General features: G+C 32.9%; 1 protein-coding gene across 10 annotated transcripts in view; it reads right to left on the bottom strand.

The window, feature by feature from the left end:
• Window positions 1–4749: 4749 nt before the first annotated feature.
• Window positions 4750–20736, bottom strand: part of LOC132724366 (uncharacterized) — a 106991-nt gene continuing 91004 nt past the window's right edge. For 9 of the 10 annotated variants that reach the window (XM_060709213.1, XM_060709211.1, XM_060709212.1 and 6 more), the window contains 16 exons: window positions 20109–20265; window positions 18853–18957; window positions 17965–18132; window positions 17480–17633; window positions 17041–17234; window positions 16393–16518; window positions 15582–15743; window positions 14874–15016; window positions 14134–14341; window positions 13698–13808; window positions 12712–12822; window positions 12158–12313; window positions 11066–11220; window positions 10290–10500; window positions 9038–9100; window positions 4750–8420 (listed from right to left, as the gene is read on the bottom strand). In XM_060709213.1, the coding sequence (XP_060565196.1) occupies window positions 8302–8420; window positions 9038–9100; window positions 10290–10500; window positions 11066–11220; window positions 12158–12313; window positions 12712–12822; window positions 13698–13808; window positions 14134–14341; window positions 14874–15016; window positions 15582–15743; window positions 16393–16518; window positions 17041–17234; window positions 17480–17633; window positions 17965–18132; window positions 18853–18957; window positions 20109–20265 (2343 nt within the window). In that variant the 3' untranslated portion in view covers window positions 4750–8301. The remainder of the gene's footprint in view (window positions 8421–9037; window positions 9101–10289; window positions 10501–11065; window positions 11221–12157; window positions 12314–12711; window positions 12823–13697; window positions 13809–14133; window positions 14342–14873; window positions 15017–15581; window positions 15744–16392; window positions 16519–17040; window positions 17235–17479; window positions 17634–17964; window positions 18133–18852; window positions 18958–20108; window positions 20266–20736) is intronic. The other variant, XM_060709208.1, reaches the window with a different exon arrangement.

Below are 20736 nucleotides of genomic sequence, written 5' to 3'. Positions count from 1 at the left end.
ATTATTCTGCTGTACTATATATACATTCTTCCAATGAGCAAACACATTCGGCGGGGGATGGCCATGTTGACATGGCTCTTGTTATGCAGGAAATCCTAAAAAACGGCACTGTTACATGTGCCATTTCTAAAATACACATGTATGAGGTAATGGTTATATTACTTTGAAAGCAAATGACATCGTGTAAATAACTACAGTACAAAGATCTTATTGATTTAATTGTAATGACAACGAGAAGACACGAAAATGGCGTGCCATAAGCAAGAATTCGAAATCCAGCTCTTGGATCAAAGTCACTCTTGTACACACAAAACCATGATAGAAGCCACTTTTTGTGAAAGGAAATTGATGTTTGTGGCCAATCAATAATTCTGTTATTCCTGGATGGATTTTAAAATACATATTTTGCCATAAATATGTTGGACATGACGACGTTGTGTTGTATGTAAAAGCAAGGGTTGCGTTTCATAGAAAGTCCTTAGTCTAAAATATACTATAAGACCAAAACCGAGATAATTTTTGTATCAAAGACAATGTCTCAACTTATGACTCTTATGTTAAGACTTCAATTTTGGAATAACGATGCAGATGAACATTATATTACGGATTGAAGGGTGTAACTTCACTCATTAAAAGTCTAAAACTTACTAAAGATGAAAATGGTCCTAAGTCAGTCCTATAGTTTGTCATAATTCCTATGACTTAGGATACACTCAGAACTTTCTATGAAACGCAGCCCAGGTTTCTAGTTCAAAGGTCAAGGTCGCAGTTTTACGTCAGTCTTATGATTGTGAATACATGTCGATTGTCGTGTTCAGTACATTTGTCATTCATGGATGGAATTTTTGAAATAGTTATGTATAACGTGCACATTGTACTGATGTGTCTCAAAGCAAACGCAGGGCTTGTATTTCTAAACCGTGGTCACTCTTATTTATCTTCACTTCACATGCACTTAAGTACATTAATTTGTTTGTTTTCGGTTAACAACCTAGTCGTTCATGGAATGATTTTACTTGCTGTGTTACACGTGACGGCCTTCATCTTTAATTTCAAGGTCACATTGTATGTCAGAAGTCGTGATTGCGAATGAATGGCTGTGTTTAGTGCTTGGTTTTTGTGAGAAGAAACGCGTATAGGGGTCACTTCTCCATCATCTGTCCGCCCATAACAAAACTTGTTCGGACTACTCAAATAACTACTGGTCCAATTTCATCTAAACTTTACAGGAATGAATAGTACCAAGTCTAGAACTTTATGCATTTCGTGAGCATTTTTTAGTTCAATGATTTTTGTCAAGAATTATGGTCATTTAATAATTTTTATCTTTAAATAAGAAAAAAGTGTCCTTACTACGTATCTTGCAATTTGATTAAAATGTTACAGGACTGATCGGTACCTCAAATAATTTTTGCATGTTTAACTAGGTTTGTTTTGGTTGAATATTTTTTTTGCTGAGTTATGGCCCTTTAGTCAAGAAAGCGTTTTGGCCCGTAAATGAAGTTTGCTATACAGTAGCTATGATATGCTTCAAAATAGCCACGACAAATAGAAATCAAATCCTCAAAACAACTGCTTAATTGGCTTCATTAGGTCACACATGTGATCACTGATCGCACTTGTTTTATGTCAAGGATAAGTTTTTGAAATAGTTATCTATATGTGGCCTACTTAGAGGACATGTAGTGAATAAGAGCCAGGCTAGCAATCTATAGGTCAAGGTTACACTTAAATGTAAAAAAGTTATGAGGATCATTTCTTTTGTCTTTCGTCAGTAGATTTTGAAATAACTAAGCAAAAATTTATGGTACAGTGAGAAGACTTGTCAGGCACAAATGCCAGGAGATGTTTTTACTTTCTTGTTCTTTTTATAGTAACAATGCTTTTAATTGTTGTGAGTCAGAGGTCGATCATGGCCCTTCACTGCGCCCCGCTTCCTGGTAATTAGTTGACTATGCGAAATACCTTATAGAAAGAATCTTGTTGAATTTTATATTCATCCGAAAGTAAAGGATAAGTTCAGCTGCACGGCGGAAATGATGGTACATGTACTTATTAGTTATTATTCTTAAAATATGTCATTATGCTATCAAAGTTGAAGTAATGAATGAAAGTAAATTTGTGGTATAACCCCTGTGATCAGCTTGCTACTATCAGTAAGTGAGCATATTGTCATTGATAGTAATATATTAACCACTGAAATTACTGAGAAACCGAATATAAAACAACAGAACAACAACATCATTGAGTTTATATACGTCAGTGAGTTGTAATATCAGGTCAACATTATTAATTTGCAAAATTTCAGCAGATTTAGCAAGTGTATCAAAGTTGAGGTGCGACAGCAGTCAATGTAAAGGAGGTGGTCCTACAAAGAAGGCAGGGACGACGAGTAAGGGTACTAGGTTGCGTGATATGCAGGTCGATTGCTTGGCAAAACAGCCCATATCAAGGAAACCTTACCATGCCATTATTGTTCAGGTTCTAATTGACCGCTGTTCAGTAACTTACTTGCACTTACAAGTTCATCTCATTGGCTTATACTATGCGAAATTGCACGGGATTATTAAGGGAGTGACTGATGATATATCCGGGGGTATGTAATCTATAAAGAATGCTACTTTGAAAAGAGCAAAGATGAGGAAGAGAAGGCAATCTGAAATGTTCTAATTAAGGCTGATTTAATACAGGGCATCACATTTGCCTGCAATAACCAATATTTATCCCAATACTTTTTACTATTTTATCTTGCATTGCATAAACAATTTGCTTTAGTAGTACGGTTAATAGGTTTGAGGTAAATACTTGTTTTTACATTTCACCGATTCAGTGTAGCGAAGCAAAGGGGGACCACTGCGTAAGAGTTTGCTAAACAGGATGTGCTCCTTTCCAGCGTAGTGGTCTCCCTTTCATTAACTATCTCGAGATATGTAATATCAAACTTATTAATTAAAGCTTCATTTAGCTGCAATGCGTTGAATATTTGTTTATATTCCGATAAAAATCACATTAGTTAGTACTAAAACCTAAATGAAATACTGTTTGTATACTTCCAATTGAACGACTGGGCCTTGTAAGCATACAATCATTCTTAAAATAACGGTTAAAAGTTGTACATTTTGTTAGGAAATGTTTTATACTGCTTTATTGTACACTTGTAACGAGTTTAGAAATAAAAACAAAATTTTTATTTGCTAAATGTTTCCCGGATATGTCCTTACGAACATTAAAACAAGTGATTTTGACGTTTTGTTTGTTTGTTTTCTATTCTTTATTTATGCACTAAAATCACTGTTTTCCGAACAATTTATTTCTGAACAAAAACAAAATGTCTATTTGATTAAATTTTAAATTAAGTTCCATTATCTTATAGTCGTTTCTTAAAATATTTGTAACATAGAAAACATAGAATATCTGTGTTATTAAATATATACATGAATGGTGTACGCAAACGGAATAAAATGTTCCTGAACAAAATATCATGCCATGTTTAGAATATTGGTGATGATTTCACGCATGCACAACTTACTTTCAATAACACATACCGACAGATTTCTTCCATTGTAGTTATTGTGTAATCATAATATGAAAAAAGGGATATTTTTAAGATATTTTTATAATCATAAAACAGTAAATATAAAGCTTTATACACTTTTCAAGCCACGAGGACAAGTACACATCGAGACGAAATGTGAACTTATATAATCAATAACTATAGTAAAGTAAAAGGTTTGTAAAACTTACTAGTTCTGAAAACTATTATTATATGTATTACTTATGAATATAAGATTATATTAATTAAGTATGAAAATAAGCTACTCCTAAAGGCAAAATCAAGTGGGAGCATAAGTGTCCCCCAAGTTATATAATGGATTTGCATTGCTTTGAATTCGGAACAGTGCAGTCATCTGTTATTCTATGGTGATGGTTTTTGTAGTTTACCCTCGATCCGTATCACTGCAGAAAGCCACTTTGAATTTACAATAGTACAGTAAAGCCACTTCATCGTTCCTCGGCAAGCTGTCAAGAAGTACTAGCTAGCTGCCTTTACTTTCGAGTTAGATACCAGAATAAAGGTACAGTGCGAATGACCGTTAAAAGGATTTCATGATCAGTCACAACGAATGCGAATGACCGGCACCACCAGGGAATTCAACACGGGAACTAACCGGACTGTGCACTGTTTGTTGATTGGTTTGTTTTGGTTTTATGACGCACCTACACAATTAAGGTCATATGGCGCCGAAATAGAAAATATCTTTTTAGCTAGCCTCGGGTGTTAAAAACTTGAGGTCAAAGCCACCTCAACTGCTTAATTAAGCTAAGATATGCATAGACTTTATTAGTTCGAACCCATTTAGTCGCCACTTACGATCACGCATGGTTAAAGGTGGCTGCAATTCTGATGTCCCAATCCTTAAAGGCAACCCCTCAGCCACAAGGGGAACTGTGCACTATTATCTTTGGTGTTTCGATCTCATTGTAATATGATTGATAAAGCTAACAACATAAATACTGTGGCATACGAGTGTGCAGTCTTGCCTGTCTGGCCTAACCCATCATTGATGCCTTATGTTATTTTTTGTCGGGCCAGCATTCAAAGGGCCAAACAGGATCAGGAAGTCTCAGTGATCACTCGGAACACATCGCCGATTAGACACAATCCTTATCCGAAGTCTTACGAAAAGGGCCGGGAAGTTGCAATTGTGCTCACAAAGGAAAGGTTGTAGATAAAAAACACAGAAAAAATGTTTTAAACATTATACACTCTATATTTCTCTTCTAATATACAGCTCAATTTAAACATACACATGATTTGGTGTTTAATTTCATTTACAATTTCTTATATCTATAAAAGAAATGTAGAATATATCATTTTATTTAATCTTATTTTACCAACAACAATAACAACACCTTATCAGTTCAAGTACTGTGTATTTATTGTGTTAATATCATTTTTTTCAATTGTAGTTACACATTTTTTTTAAGCCGAGGCAATTAAATTGATTTCATTGGCGGCGTATATCTTTATTTCATGAAAACTTTTTTTTAACAAATAGTTCATATCTTGACCAATTTTGTATATAAATATGTATATGTTTATTGCAACGGTTTATTTAGTTAAAAAGAGTAAATTAAATATGAAGAACATGTACATAATAGTAATGACAATCACTGACAAAATAACGATTTAATAAAAAACAAAATTGCCCTATTAATAAACCAAAACATCCGACTTGTAAATTGTGTAATGACCTGGCACAGTAAACCCTTATATTTCAGGATTACGGAGACCCTTATGAGAATGTATGAAAATTGCCATAACTAATGTCGTTACCATTGAAGACAAAAATTTACATAAAAAAGGTACGTGGAAACTGTTGAATGTAGCCGAGAGGCATCTCGGATTTATGACGATGCTATCCGACATCGAACGTTGTTTACCGATTCATTTGGGTCGTAAATACTTTTAGTAATAAAACTGCATTGGTGTGCCTGTTATCGGTACAATTGTTACGGAAAGTGTCGACTGAAGGCGGTTATTACGATATAATACGGTATTAACGGATTCATTCTTTACGGATATAAAGCTATATTGGATTGCCCGTAATCGGATATATTGATGCAAAAGAAAACGACGATTATAAATGCAAATCTAAAAATTCGTACCAACGCATCTAAATTAAAATTATTATGTTTGGTAATTCCGATAAAAAAGGTTGGCGTATGCTAAATAAACGTACTAAATAGCAGCTGAATATTTTGTTTTGTATGGTTCTTTTTCTTCAATATATTAATAATGTCACGTGCTTTAATTAAAGGGACTCTTTATTAACGGGATTCGAGATATATTTTTACAATTATGAACCATATGACATAATCTGTGCAAAAACTTCAGATCAAATCTTCGAAAATTATTTCAAGTTTGAAAATAAGCATCGTTTATTTAAATGTTTATACGTGAATCGGGCTAAGTATCACACAAAATTGAATACGATTTTGATTTTAATTACGTGATTTTAATTATGAGTACATTTCCCTATTAACATTTTCATTTTCAAGTGCCCAGCCCACAACAGGGGCACTTTTTGCTAAATATCTGTCCTGAATCTGACATTATAATAATATAATATAAAATTCCAAATTTACTATAATTAATGAACTTCCCTAGAGGCAGCTTCACACCCTTGGTTCAGTTATGTTAACAAAAAGTACATGAAACAAGATAAAATAACCATATTATGTATATCCTGTCTTTAAATAACTGCTTGTTGACGTCAGAATAAAGATCAGTCCGCCTGCAATGTCTACTATTTCGTCAGTACTTTTTTAAGATCCCTAACAATGGTGAATGGTTTTATTCAGAATGAAAGAATGGACTAATGTCTTGTCCTTTTAAGATACATGTATGTTTATAGCATGGAAATGGTTAAAATAGGAAGCTTATATAAAAAGAAACATTCTGGTAATTACTCGAGGCATGATTTACTTATTTAACATACCAATTGACTTTTAAGCTAACGATTATTATCGCATACATCAGTCTGCTAAAGCCTTTGGTATAAATATAGATCGAGCAAGACCATTGTTAGACTTGTTTACCTCCTTATTAAGATATAATTTATTTCTAATACTTAGTTAACAAATATTTAATTTTTAAAGTGAATGAAAAAACAAACAAAAAGAAACTGCAATCTCCTGCACATGCATGGACACCGAAAATTGATGAAAGCAATGTATTTGACCATGTTTAACAGTGGCTCTTGAGGTAACTTTATTATAACTTTATTATAATCGGGGTGTTGTAATGCTTACTAGTTACTTTTTGATCACTATCGGAGATAAAATATGCCTTCCAAACAACATAATCAGATTTCAAATGATACATTTTTGTACTGAATGACATTACCCACTTTAACTGACAATGCTTGAAGACTTAAATGTTGCCAGCAACACATTGTCTTCCACCAACTATTTAAAATGTTAAAAGTATACATGCTCTAATTATAGAATGAAAATGGATACTGAAATTGTTACATTAGTGTAAGACTTTGCTGCATAATTATTTAATTTAAAATTTAATTATTAAGCCACTGAAGTAAATGCAAAAATTATATGCATCCCGTCGTTACAATGATAAAATCAGAAAAAAGATAGCATGATACATGTGCGGATTCGGACACCCTCTGGCAGAAAATCCCGGATCCGCGCTTGCGACAAATTCTCGTTAATATACTAAAATGTTAATACACTTTATCTTACAGAAGAAAAAAATATTTTAACAGAAAAAATATACATTGTCATAAGAAAACCAATACCTTTTCTTACAAATAAATACATTGTGTTTTCCTTAAAGAAAAAAATACAATTTTAACAGATAAAACATGCATTGTTTTAACAAACAACATGGCAGAAAGCATACCTTTTCTAACAGTAAATATAACATTTATAATGCAACAAACAATAATTACTTAATTAAGTACTCTTTTTAAATGTATTTATGGCACTGGCAACAACACAACAACACAGAATAAAATATTTTAACATTAACCCTTAACCTACTGGAACCGGAAGTGTATCTAGCTAATGCCACCAGTAAATAGCAAGTCAAACCTGAATGTCCATGTCCAGTCTGGCCAGGCTCTATACAGCTGGGAGCCCAATTTTTATAGTTTGATATTGAAATACACTAAACACCAAATGAAAGTTCCAAATTGAAAGCAGGACAAATTCATTACACAAATTCAGGAGGTTAAGGATTAATTATAAAACGACTAATTTACAACGAGATTTACAACATATTTATAGGATTTCAATTCAGCGTTCCACATTGGTCACTTCCTGTAGCTGTGTTGTTCACAATATTGTTTTCAGTATTATCATCTATTGTCTACAATTTTTGCGTACAATATACAATACACTAGTCTTATTGAACACTGAAGTACAGTCCAAAATGCATTTACTTCAGTCCAATATGCATTTGGCTGACTTTTTGTTGTGGCAGAATTGTTATTTCTTTAAAGTTAGCAGTACATCAAATACCATTAATCACCGCACAGTAATAATCAGCGTCAACTATTTTTTGTAATATTCCTTTACAATTGATATTCGCTTTATACCAACAAATAATCGAGTGCTATTGTTTAAAAGATTTATTTGTAGTCTCAGTAAATCACGTCCAACAGAGTTGATTCATTACTAAGGTCATGGCTGGATGACTATTGTGTATCAATTTAAATAAAGGTATGCCATTGATTTATGGCTCATTAATTTACTTTGTGCAAATTAATTGACTTGTGGTTAATTACAGTTCTTCTCGTCACTCGAGTCAGGACAATCGGACTCACCATCACACCTGAAATTTTGGGGGACACATGTACCCTCTCCGCATTCAAACTGGTCAGCAGCGCAGTTAGAACCTGTAAGATTCAAAGAAATGTTGACATTACAATAAATGTACGATATAATGATTAAGAAATCTTGACATTACATTAAATGTACCATATAATGTTTAAGAAATGTAGGCACAACAATAAATGTACGATATAATGTTTAAAGAAATGTCGACATTACAATAAATGTACGATATAATGTTTAAGAAATGTTGACATTACAACACATGTACGATATAATGTTTAAGAAATGTTGACATTACAATACATGTACGATATAATATTTAAAGAAATGTTGACATTACAATACATGTATATGTACGACTTGTTTACTGAAATGTTAATAGACATGATTAAAAAGTGTTGACATTAAACTACCGGGTATATACGTAATGTAAAACGTTGACATTAAAATATAATGTTTTGATATTGTGTCTGAAGAGATGTCGACATTAAGTTAAAATGTAACGATATTGTGTTTAACATATGTATATTCTGATGTGTATAGTGGAATTTTAGCATTAAAATATAATAAACGTAATATTGTGTAATATTGTGTCACAACGTATAGGAGTTTGTGTTAAAGGGTGAAAATGTTTAAACCTAACATTAAACTATGTACGATAATGGGGTGCAATATTCACCTCGTGTGGTTGTCATTCTCGCAGTGGTAGGTATTGTTGTGGAGGGAGGAGGTGATGTCAAATCTGTAATAGACAAGAATTATTTCTTTATTTAGCCGAACGGGTGTGGGTATTACCGCAGTACGATTTTCAATTGACATTTGAGTTTCCTTTTACATTTACATGCAAGAAACTTCTATCTACGCACATTATATATAAAGGATATTGAACGAGTGTAAGTTCAATACTGAATTTATTGCAGGAGTTGAATAAAATTATATTATGCGAGCCTTTTGCGAGCTTTATGTTATTTTATTCAACGAGTTCAATAAATTCAGTAATTTAATATTCTATTTATCACATACCCATAATAAAGACCGTTTAAAGTGAAAAAGAGTCATTTTTTCATTGACGCGCCAAGAGTTTAGCTTGTCTTTACACTGTTTGTATTACGGTGATGACGTCACTTCAAAATATATGCACGACCGTGCAATACCATTTTTACGGAGTCGCAATATCGGCACGGGTGTGTGATAAAAAGAGTTATGACATTTTATATATTAGACCTGAAGAAGAAGTAACAAATAACAAATCATGATTGAAATAACTGATTTTATAAATAAAAAAGTGAACATAGGATTTATTATAAATTCTTTGCGATTGAGAACAAATATTTGCTACGAAGAATACATATTAAAGCAATCTGTCTTGGTAACATTAATAAATTTATTGCAAAATAAGACAAAACACAATTGTTTTCATAAGTTTACAGTACATATTGTAAATAGTTAGATGAAAATAAAAAAATTGATTAAAACAGGTCATAAGGAGCGACATAGGAGCGACTGTTGCTGTTTAAGACGTTTATTTTTTTCCCTTATAAGCCCTTTACTTACTCTTTGACCTACTTTTCGTAGGCATGCTAATGTTTACCCAGATAGATGCTGCGTTTAAATGAAAAAAAAAAATGTTCTCGCGAAATAGACTGTCAGGCACTTTCAAATTAAGCCATTCTCATTGGAAGGAAAAGAAGGGCAAAGACTAAATACTTAGAACACCAGCAGCGATATTGACTTTCAGGACTATGTCCCTATGACCCCCACCACCCCTGTTGAAGACTGGCATGTCTGCAGATGTGTCCGTGAAGTCGGGTTCCTGGTTGCACAGGGTGTTATATTTTCATATTGAAATCCCTGAAACTCACAAGTTCCGGTTCCAAATTCAAAGAAAGTTAAGTCCATTATACAGTTTGCGGATTAAGGACTTTGCATACCTAAACAAGTATACGTATTAAGTCTGACGTCATCAATGGCCATATCAACACCATATATGGTAGTCTCATTACGTATCACGGTAAACCATAGCCTTATTTTAGCGTTGTCGGGTAAATCAACGCATACAGGTCGCCATTCGTCTCTCAGATCCAACACGTGCGCTTGCCATGAGACGGTCTTTGTCTGCGTTTGCATATTTTCTATAGAAAACTGGAAAAGAATAAAGATAATCAACAAATAAATATTAAAACAAACGCTTAATATATTGCTAGCATCCAAATGTTCTAACATACGTGTATTTGTTCACGTCATTTATGCTTGACAACATGGATCTGAACTGATTTATTTAGTTAAATGTTTATTATATAATAAGAGATTTCAACATTTATTAAGCCATAAACTGTCGCAGCAATCCAAACGAAGTTTATAGCTTGACCACTAGATCCCCTTTAATCTGGCGGCGAACCAATGTTAAAATGAACATTTAAACAGATGCCAACGATGTCAAGACACCACTCAATTAAGTTAGTTTAATGTGTAATCTTCTTCAATTAAATGTCATATAAACTTTTTAAAGAATTCAAAGCTAGAAATTTGATAACAATTGTATTTGAAATTCATAAGGAAAATACCCTTCAAGTGTTTTTACATTGTGATTGACTTTTTAAAGATAACCAAATTATGTGTTTAAAACTGCATTGGACGTGAATTCTTTTATATAGAAAATATATTTTATTTTTGTTGAATATGTATTGAAATTCATGAATTCTCATACCTGCAATATACCTGGACGAGCGTGTGTTTGCTCTAATGAAAGCATGTGGTAGTAAAACAGCACACTCTGCCCGACATTTGTCGTGAAAACGGGTGATATTAAAGAAGCGTTGTCACCTGGCTTTCCATTGTTAGCTTCTGTGTACATGTAATAACCTACAAAAAGAGCAATATTTAATTTAAATAAAACCTAAATAATAGAACGATAAGCCAAACGATTATTCCATAAAAATGATTAAATGTTTCCAGATTGAGAAAAAAAATCTGGGAAAATTGGTTATCCCTCGGAAGCAACGAGAAAACAAAAACAGTACATGAAAATTGAGTCAGTTCGTGTGACAAAAAATCAAAAGTGCAACATCTCTCATTCCCCCTATTTTAAAAAGTACTTTTCAAATGCATTCTATACAAACCCACATCAAAATCGTTTAGCAAATACTGTGGTATAAGGACCCAAAGATAACAATAATAGTATATACTCCAGCGGAACAAAACTACACTTACTAGTAAAAGCTACTACATTTTACCAATCAGTAAAACATACATAATTATACAATTGGTTAAATCACAAGAAGACTCTAGCAAGACTTTTATATGATCTGGGAAAATTGAATATTTCTTTCACAGTCAATCATATACAAAACTATTGATTGAATCACTGATTATATGTAATTTATCATTTATATGTAAGTATAAGTATTTAGTTAGATTATAAGCACAGCATTGAAAAAGACACAAGAATCAGTATTTTAAGCCAAACGTGCTCATTTCACTCCGTTTATGAAACAAGTTCTTGCGACGTGTATTTATCATTTTCGTGTCCAGTTCGATCCTGGAACAATCTGATTTAAATCAGCTCCTCATTAACGCTACGCATTAGGATCTGACGAGCACCAATAGGAGGTCAACATCTTAATCGTGGCCTCTCAAACAGCCAATCAAAGGCGAGTTTTCACAATTAGACTGATAATCTAACAAATCAGTACTGGTGTCGTATAAAATAACCTTTTTGTTTTTAGGCAAGCGCTACTCTTTTTTAAAACCAATTAGCATCTTCTTGTATATCAAAGACAATGTATTCAGTCACAGTTACCTGACTCATTGCGGTAAGTATGATCATACTCCGGACCAGTAAAGTGAGTGAGTGTTTGACCCTTGTGCCGTTCCCACCGGAAGTTAGTGTAGGACAGGAAGTCATATCCACACATGTACGGATGCTCAAAAGTGCAACTGACAGACAAATATGATTCTGGAAAAAGTATAAAAGAAATCGTTACCGTTTGTGTAAACCGCATATATAAATGGCAAAATAAAAAAAACGGTTTGCATACTCTTATCGTCATATTTGGAGAAAGATTTAGACAAATATTTCAAAATTATAATTTATCAACATTAATTATTGATTTTTGAATAAGAACAGAATGCTATTGAAGCTTTAAAGTGAAAGTATGTTGATACCCAGAACTTATTTACATGTACTTAAATGACTTTTAAAATGGAAGCACAAACAATGGAATTTTTACAGCCGATCAACTTAAAATTCATTTCACTTCAATTAAATATTCAATAATGAAAGGTTGATTTCCTCAATAAATTTAAATAAATGAATCTATATCGAATATGTTTTTCCCTGATTGAATAACTTACGGCAAACACTGCCCTCGTCACTCGAGTCCCGACATTGAGGTTGTCTGTCACATTTGTAGGCTTGCGGTATACAGCGTCCACTCTCACAGCGGTACTCGTCAGCAGTACAATCTGAAAATATCAAAACTTCGTACATATGTAATCACAGAAATTGTTTTCTATAATAACTGCATCTTAAATGTCTTTGTCGATATATTATAATAGAAGTCGTTTATTTTACCTTTAATATATCCTTTATGTGAATTCAATTGAAATGTGTGTGCGTGTGCGTGCGTGCGTGTGTGTGAGAGGGGTTGCATTCATTGAACGCCGCCTTTCCTTGTTTATCTTGCTTTTTATTGTTTTATTAACCACAATCTGTCCATATGAATATCTGTATTTTAGTATTTTAACATAATTTATAATAAATGGTTTAACGGCATGTTTAATTGTGTGTGAATTTACATCTCAAATAAATATGTATAGATTAGTTTTAACTCTTGTTGGATGATTTGGTTGTATGTTTTTATTATCTTTGCATGTCAAGAAATGAGGCAATAAACTAAGCTGAACCATTAATATAAGTATATTTAAAATGCAACGGAATTTTCAAAACCACAGAGAAATACTGATGACTCATAAATGTATTGCTCTTTAGCGTCAGTATCGACAATCAGTATTAGCCCAAGTAGTCTGTCCAGACACTTAATTATCGTGAGACGTTATCCGGAACTGGGCAAATGTGTTTTTCCCCCAGCTAACTTGTAGGTACAAACAAACTTTTACCGTTATAGCTTCACGGTACACGACCTGTCACAGTAAATTAGTCAACATGTTTCGCTTATTTTCGAGACTGTTACTGTAAAAGTTTGATTATACCTACGGATTAGCTGGGGAAAAAACAAATATTCCTAATTTCGGAGTAAGTCTAAAGGACAAGTATATCACAAACACACAGAAGCAAGAAAAAAAAAACAAACAAAATACCAACATTATAACAAACTTACCACATTGCTCCTCGTCTGATTCGTCCATACAATCGACTTTTCTATCACACAATGCTGATCTAGGTATACATCTGTCGTAGGTCTTACATTTGGTGTAGCTCGAAGAACAGACTGAAAGAAACAACACCTCTACAGTTTCTTAGCGTCAATAATATCAATAACATCTTTTTCTTTTTTATTGGGTTTTATGTTGCACTAGCACATATGGTGACTTTCCAGGTTTACTGGTGGAGGTAGACCTCAGGTGGACAGGAACGGGCACCTGAGTAGAACCACCGACGTTCCGTAAGCTAGAACCTTTGAATACAAAAAAAAAATAGAAATATTAAGAAAGTTAGAAGTACCAATACTTGAGACTATTGGAAAATAATAAATAGCATAGGTGATAGAAAAACCCATCCTACGAGATTCATATGTCTAATTAATATCAGCTTACTATAATCTGGACAAACTCCAGGTTTTACAGCAATATCATCTAGTGCGAGGAAGGATCGGAATGAACCCTCTGATATCTGCGTTCCCTCGACATCATATGTTATATTTACAGTATCAGCTACAGGTAGATCTACTTGAAACAGCGTCCATCTATCGTCAAACGTTGACTGTGCCATGTACGTTCTCATTTCGCACGTCTGACACGCCACCTATTGTTGAATATTTAGTTATTAAATTTCAACGCAAATCAAAGATATATGCTACGAACATAGATTTTCGTAAAGAAATACATGTATGATTGTTTTAACTTAAGACTCTCATTTCTGTACTAACGCGTGCGTAAAAAGAACAAAGAAATGTTCACTTTTATTTTCTTAACACCGAGCCAAAATGAGAATGGTTATATGGAGATTCAAATATACCTCAATTGGCCCTTGTGGATATTAGAACGTTATAAAATCCCCCAATACGATATAATAAGACCATTAAACAATTCATATTATATACATTGTATATATAAATATATCATTCGGAGAGAAACACAGCAAATAGGACTCAGTATAAACAATTTGAACCAAATGTTTCTATAACTGATATGGGAGAGTTTTGTCAGAAAACTGGAAGTATCCAAGTGGGCATATTAGATCTCACTAAATATTACGGAATTCGTCAAATACCTTCACTTTGAAGTTTTATTTTTATTACTACTGTACAAACTATACAAATACTATGAATACTTACATGAATTTTAAAGTTTACTTGGGACTTCATTTGGTAGTAGAATGAAAAACAATGCACTCTGCTTTGTAGATAGAACAATTGCCACATGTAAATATGGTTAGAACTTGTCTGTAAACTGTACGCATTGATATAAAACAGGAACCCTGAAATGGTCAGATTATAATTACTAATGCAATGCAATATTCATTTTAAAACAATATGATAAACTTCCAAATAAAAAGTGTTTTTTTTTTATGAAAATATAAAGATACCGACAGTTCTAAAAAGATTCATACCTTTTAAGGTGAACAATGTGTAAATGTCATATCCCACTTATAGCTACCCCTGAGACAAATTAATTCAATAGCCACAGTGGACATTATCATGTACAATGATAAACAGACTTTCACCTGCAGTGGGATGTGATATTATTCTATCATAGCTAACAAAGCAATGTTCCAATGATTTAAACTATTGTCAAGTAACAAATAAAGCGATAATTGGCACTTATTGTCCATAGAAAGCGTCAAAACATGCAAATAAAGCTTGGTACTGCTGTCATACATTGCATCAAATAAACAATGTGTCATTGGGATTGTGAATATCTATACAATTTTTTAAAACTGGAAAGTTCAATCATATGGAAGCATTTAACTTTTAATGTCGCATAATGTTATCGTGACACAAACAAAAAAGAAGCAAGGGGTACTAAATCATTTTTACACATACCGTCTTTTGTCATGGTGGTATGGTCAACAAAACTTTTATCGGCAAGTTCATCCCGCACGAAGGTGGCATTTACCAACCACCAATCTGAAGCGTCTCCGACTTCTTGGTAAAGAGCGCACAAATTCCCATTATCGAATGTACATTTATAACTAGTTACCCCTTCTGAAAACAATAAAGAAATAATTTTCAAGAGTGTTTTCTGTACCATTTTAGATATCTGTATATGTTCAATTGTTATTAAATGTGATTGTCATTCCTCAGTTTATATGATCATGTTTTTTACTTTATGAAAAACCATTTCTTGCTTTGCTTTGATAAAAGACACTACTCTAAATGTGTATCATTTACTTGCTTGCACAAAGAAAACCAACAGACAGATTGCATAACTTTTAATTTGTTTCATTCTCTAGACTGACTGTACAATTGGTTTTAAAGATATTTGATAATTTTCATCATAACTAAAGGTCATGTTATGCACATGTTTACCATAAATTAATACACGATTTGTAGAAAATCATATCTAAGAGTATGTTATTAGACTTATGGAAAAAATGTAAATATCATAAATAAATACACGAATTACAGAAGATTTATTGAATACCGCTTTTGTCGGTGATAGGGGGCGAGAAAGATGTTGCAAAACTACATTATCTCTAATTAACAGACTCAATCAAACAGAGTCTGAAATTTTCATATAAATTTTTTCTTTTACTGTCTCATTTTTCCTGATTTTTAATTGAAAGAACATTGTATATGACATACATTCAGGGGCATGATACCAGGAAAGTCAAGGTTACACATCATAACTTACGGGTACACGATTTTTCATCCACCGCGTCTTCACAATCTACTGCAAGATTACAATGCAGCTGTTTTGGTATACATTTATGTTTATGCTCCTTGCGGTTTGTACAGCGGAATTCATCATCCTTGCATACTGTAATTTGAAGTATAGATCTATATACATTTGAGTTATTTCAGTATTTAATCATTTGTAATTAAATTAAAAACAAAATCATAGCTTCTTCTAAGCTTGATTAAAACATTCCAAATACATAAAGACGTAAAAATATATGAGTGAAAACAAAAAACAATATTTCAAGACACTTTATTCCCAAACTCAAGGCTGTGTGTAGACAATTAGGTGTGTGATTTTATACATTTAATGATTTTTTAAAAATATTTAATATTTTTATATACTTTATACATTATAAAGTCGAGGAATACAAACCAGTTTCCGCCGCCCCCCCCCTCAACTGTAGTAGTTTCGGATCCTACCGGGACTTTAGATCCCTACATGTGAGGAGGCTATCCAGCTAGCTTACGGAACGTCGGTGGTACTACTCAGATGCGTGCTTCTGTCTAAAATAATGCCAGTCGTCATACAGTGTTGCTACTAGGTACCCCCACAAAAAACACAAAAAAGAAATAAAATAAAATATCCAAATTCAATACTTACACACATCGCTACACATGCCTGGTATCATGAGAACATCATCTACAGCTGCTGAAAGGAGATCCCCTGTCTTAAAATTCAGCTTAAACTCTCCTAATGTAATATCAAAGTATCCGGTTTTCCATTCATCTAAACTATTTGTCATGATGTCAGATGACCAAGGTCGTTTAATGTCGGCATCATTGTCATCAGCACCCCTGTTTAACATTAAAAACATAGGGAGGTAAAGGCTGCTAGAAATTGTAATTTTCTAACATAACGTATGGAATTACCTGTATATACAATATGTTATTACCTATGATGCAAACACTTTGAAATAATTGGTTGAGATTGGTTAATGATTGTCCAAAAATGATAGACTGTACAAACGTGCAGCATTATAAGACAAATTATACATTAAAGCGTATTTTTACGCTAAAAAGTGGCCGAACAAAGCACTTACCAACGATACACGTATAGATAGACAACAAGACCTAACTTGATCGAACCTCTTTGGTGATAAGCAAATCTTATACAGGTTTGCCCAGTGGTATTGAATCTTGGAGACCACAATTCTGCTTCACGAACGTCTTTTTGTTTTCCGTAGAAGAAACTGCCTGTAAAATTAACACATACATTTGCTCAGTCAGTTTGTTTTAAGAATTATAAATCCATTTTAATGTTCTTCTTGAGACTTGCAAATTAACTATTATTCGTTGGGAACTTATTTTCATAGTTTTCGTGAATAGGTCTATCCACGTCCTCAAATATATGTTGTAAGCTTCCGTTTACAGAAATGTCTATAATTAATATCGGAAATATCAGAATGAAAATTTAAAGTCGGTAAATCAACAGTGTAGAGAGCCTAGTGCAATCTTGGCTACCACTATGCTTGGTAACAGGAGGTTAGGGAATGAATATATTTCGTAGATATATATTTGTGTGTACCTGGGAATCTGCCAACAGTGTGGTCATATTGTGGAGCGTTAGACTGTGTATAGGTTTGACCATCCAATTCTATGCTGGCTGCAAATTTGTTATCATAGCCAAGCTTCCAGCCTGTATAGTCGTATCCACATAAAAACTTGTCTTCAAAATCGCATGAAACCGTCCTGTCTGAAATATAAAAAAGCATGTGTTAAATAGAAAAAAAAACAGAGTGAATAAAATATGCTAAACACGGTAAAATAATGCAGGTTCGGTGGTAAATGCATGCTACCGTCACGCCTCCATTGCCGGCTTAAACAAATATTCAACATTTAAACATGAAACTGTGAACTCCGAATTTGGAAACAGGTTATATTTTAGTTTCGTTTGCATGATGCATATTTCTTTTGCTGATCTGAATAGAAAGACGTTGCTTAATTTCAATTTTTAAACTTGATCTTACCAACTAAAAGTTATTTATATCATGCTGAAATAAGTGAAACTAAACTTATAACTGTGAAAGTCTTATCCTGCTGGCCTGTGACAATGGTTAGTTTAATGGCAAAATTTGTAATCTTGCAGACTCGGTTTCGTTGAGCCTATTCATGGACGGTACTGCAAAGAATAAGTTACCGTCCATGCCCATAGCAACCATTTCTACTTCATAGATGCGTCATGCTATTAAACCATTACTCTGTTGAAAATAGTAATTTCCCTTTGTTACCAGTATAAAGCCAAGCCAATCTGCATATCCGTGCAGTCAATTCAGGCTCTATGTTGTCCAACTTTAAATCCCCTTAATAATAATAACTTGATAATGCGCATTTTCAAAAATGGAGGCCAGAAAAGGCCATTCAGGTAATTCGGCAGGGTAAAGGTTGACAAGGAATAAACAGATGCAATACTTACTACAAGGTCTGATTTCATCAGAATTATCCCCACAATGGTCAACTCTATCACACAACTGGTCTGTATAATATAGACACTTTCCATTGTCGCAACGGAATTTGCACTCTAAATATAAAATATAACAATATTTTCATGATGTTTTCTCTTATTCGAGATACTATTTACATTACTTCAATTTCTTTGATTTACTTTTTCTACAAATTACGTACTACTTTAAATATTAAAAAGTAAACAGAAAAGTATGGTAAAATATGTAGTTAAAAGCAAAATAAGTCTATTTCTATATTTTTATGCCGAATCTTGGTTTAAATAAAAAAGATTTGCATTTCTATGTCCCAGAATTGTTTAATAAATTTAATTCTACTAGGACATTTGACACTTATAACACAACAATAAGTACGTGTAAAGCATGCAACACTGTGGGAGGTGAGGTCCACTATACTATAACTAACACATTCGGTGATTATATGATTTACATCCACTTCTACCAATACGTGATCAGACATATAAACCACCAATTACATACAACAGATTCGTGAAATTGATAAATATTACATTGAAAAAACAACCACTACAACAAATATTGCATTAAAAATAAAGTATAAAAATGTTTGTGTAATATATATATTAATTGAATTAAGATGTTTTATATATTTTCATATCTGTTTTACACGCATTAAACAAAAATACATGTCAAAATCAAACAGCATCCACCCCCACAATGAATTATACGATGTGACATGAATGGTTACTTTATATAATACTTTTTTAAAAAATATTGTTTAAAATCTACGCTTGTTTATAGAATCTTGATTCTTAACTTACCAATTTTACCATTTTTCAAATGATTAGTTTCCTGCTGTTTTTATTAATTATCAAATTTGATTCTTAACCTGCCAATGTTTTCATATATCCATTGCTAATTTTTTCTTTTATTCATTAAAATACCAATTTATAAATTATCCGTGGCAAAATATCATACTCTATTTGTTTAACCGACCACTATTGTCGATTCTTCAAAGCAAAATTCTTTCGTTCGACTAAACTAGAATCTTAACAGTATAATCATTATGCAAAATCCTTTTCCCCCCATTGGTCTAACTTTAACCTAATCTTACATTTTTTGTCGGTTACCCAAGATATAATCTTAATTGTAGAACTTATTAATTAAATTTAAATCTGTAGCTAACAAAATTGTTATTCCATGTCAATATCTGGATTTTCTCCCTAGTTATTTAACTTTAGTTACAACCTACCAGTCTTTTCACTTATCCATGGCAAAAAGTGAGAGACATTGGAATAAATGTTTGGTCTTTCAGTCATATTGCAGTAATTTGCCACGTAACTAGACACGCCGAAAATCTTCCATTTCTCGTGCTTGTCTTTACATAGTAACGGTCCTCCACTGTCACCCTATAATTGTTAATAGTCATTCACATATAGGTCCAATAAACTACAAATTAGTACCTACATAGGTCCGATAAACTACACGTTCGTTCATAAACGGGTCCAATAAACTACCAATCTATATAATCTAATTCATGCAATAACACACGTAAAATGTCCCATGACTGACCAGTCACCATGCATTTGTCCTGTAACATACAAAAATCACAATACAGCCTTCACAACAGTGACACAAAATGCTTATATTTTATTTATCAAATGTTTTATGGCTTGTAAGGTTATACAGAAAAACAACCGTTTTTAATTTACTACATAACCTGTCATAAAATCCTCATAACGAATTCATTATGCTGCACAACCGCTTGTTTTTTTCTCATAAATTTGTTGTAGCCGGGTATATAGAATTGAAAATATAACGTACTGGTGATCCAATGAAAATAGACGTTACAAACGTAAAGTAATATACAAATGTAACTA

Source organism: Ruditapes philippinarum, unplaced genomic scaffold (genome assembly GCF_026571515.1).
Source record: "Ruditapes philippinarum isolate M1 unplaced genomic scaffold, ASM2657151v2 ctg224_1_1_1_1, whole genome shotgun sequence".
Lineage (NCBI taxonomy): Eukaryota > Metazoa > Mollusca > Bivalvia > Venerida > Veneridae > Ruditapes > Ruditapes philippinarum.
The sequence above is the reverse complement of the archived record's forward strand: the minus strand, read 5'-3'. Positions and strand labels throughout refer to the sequence as shown.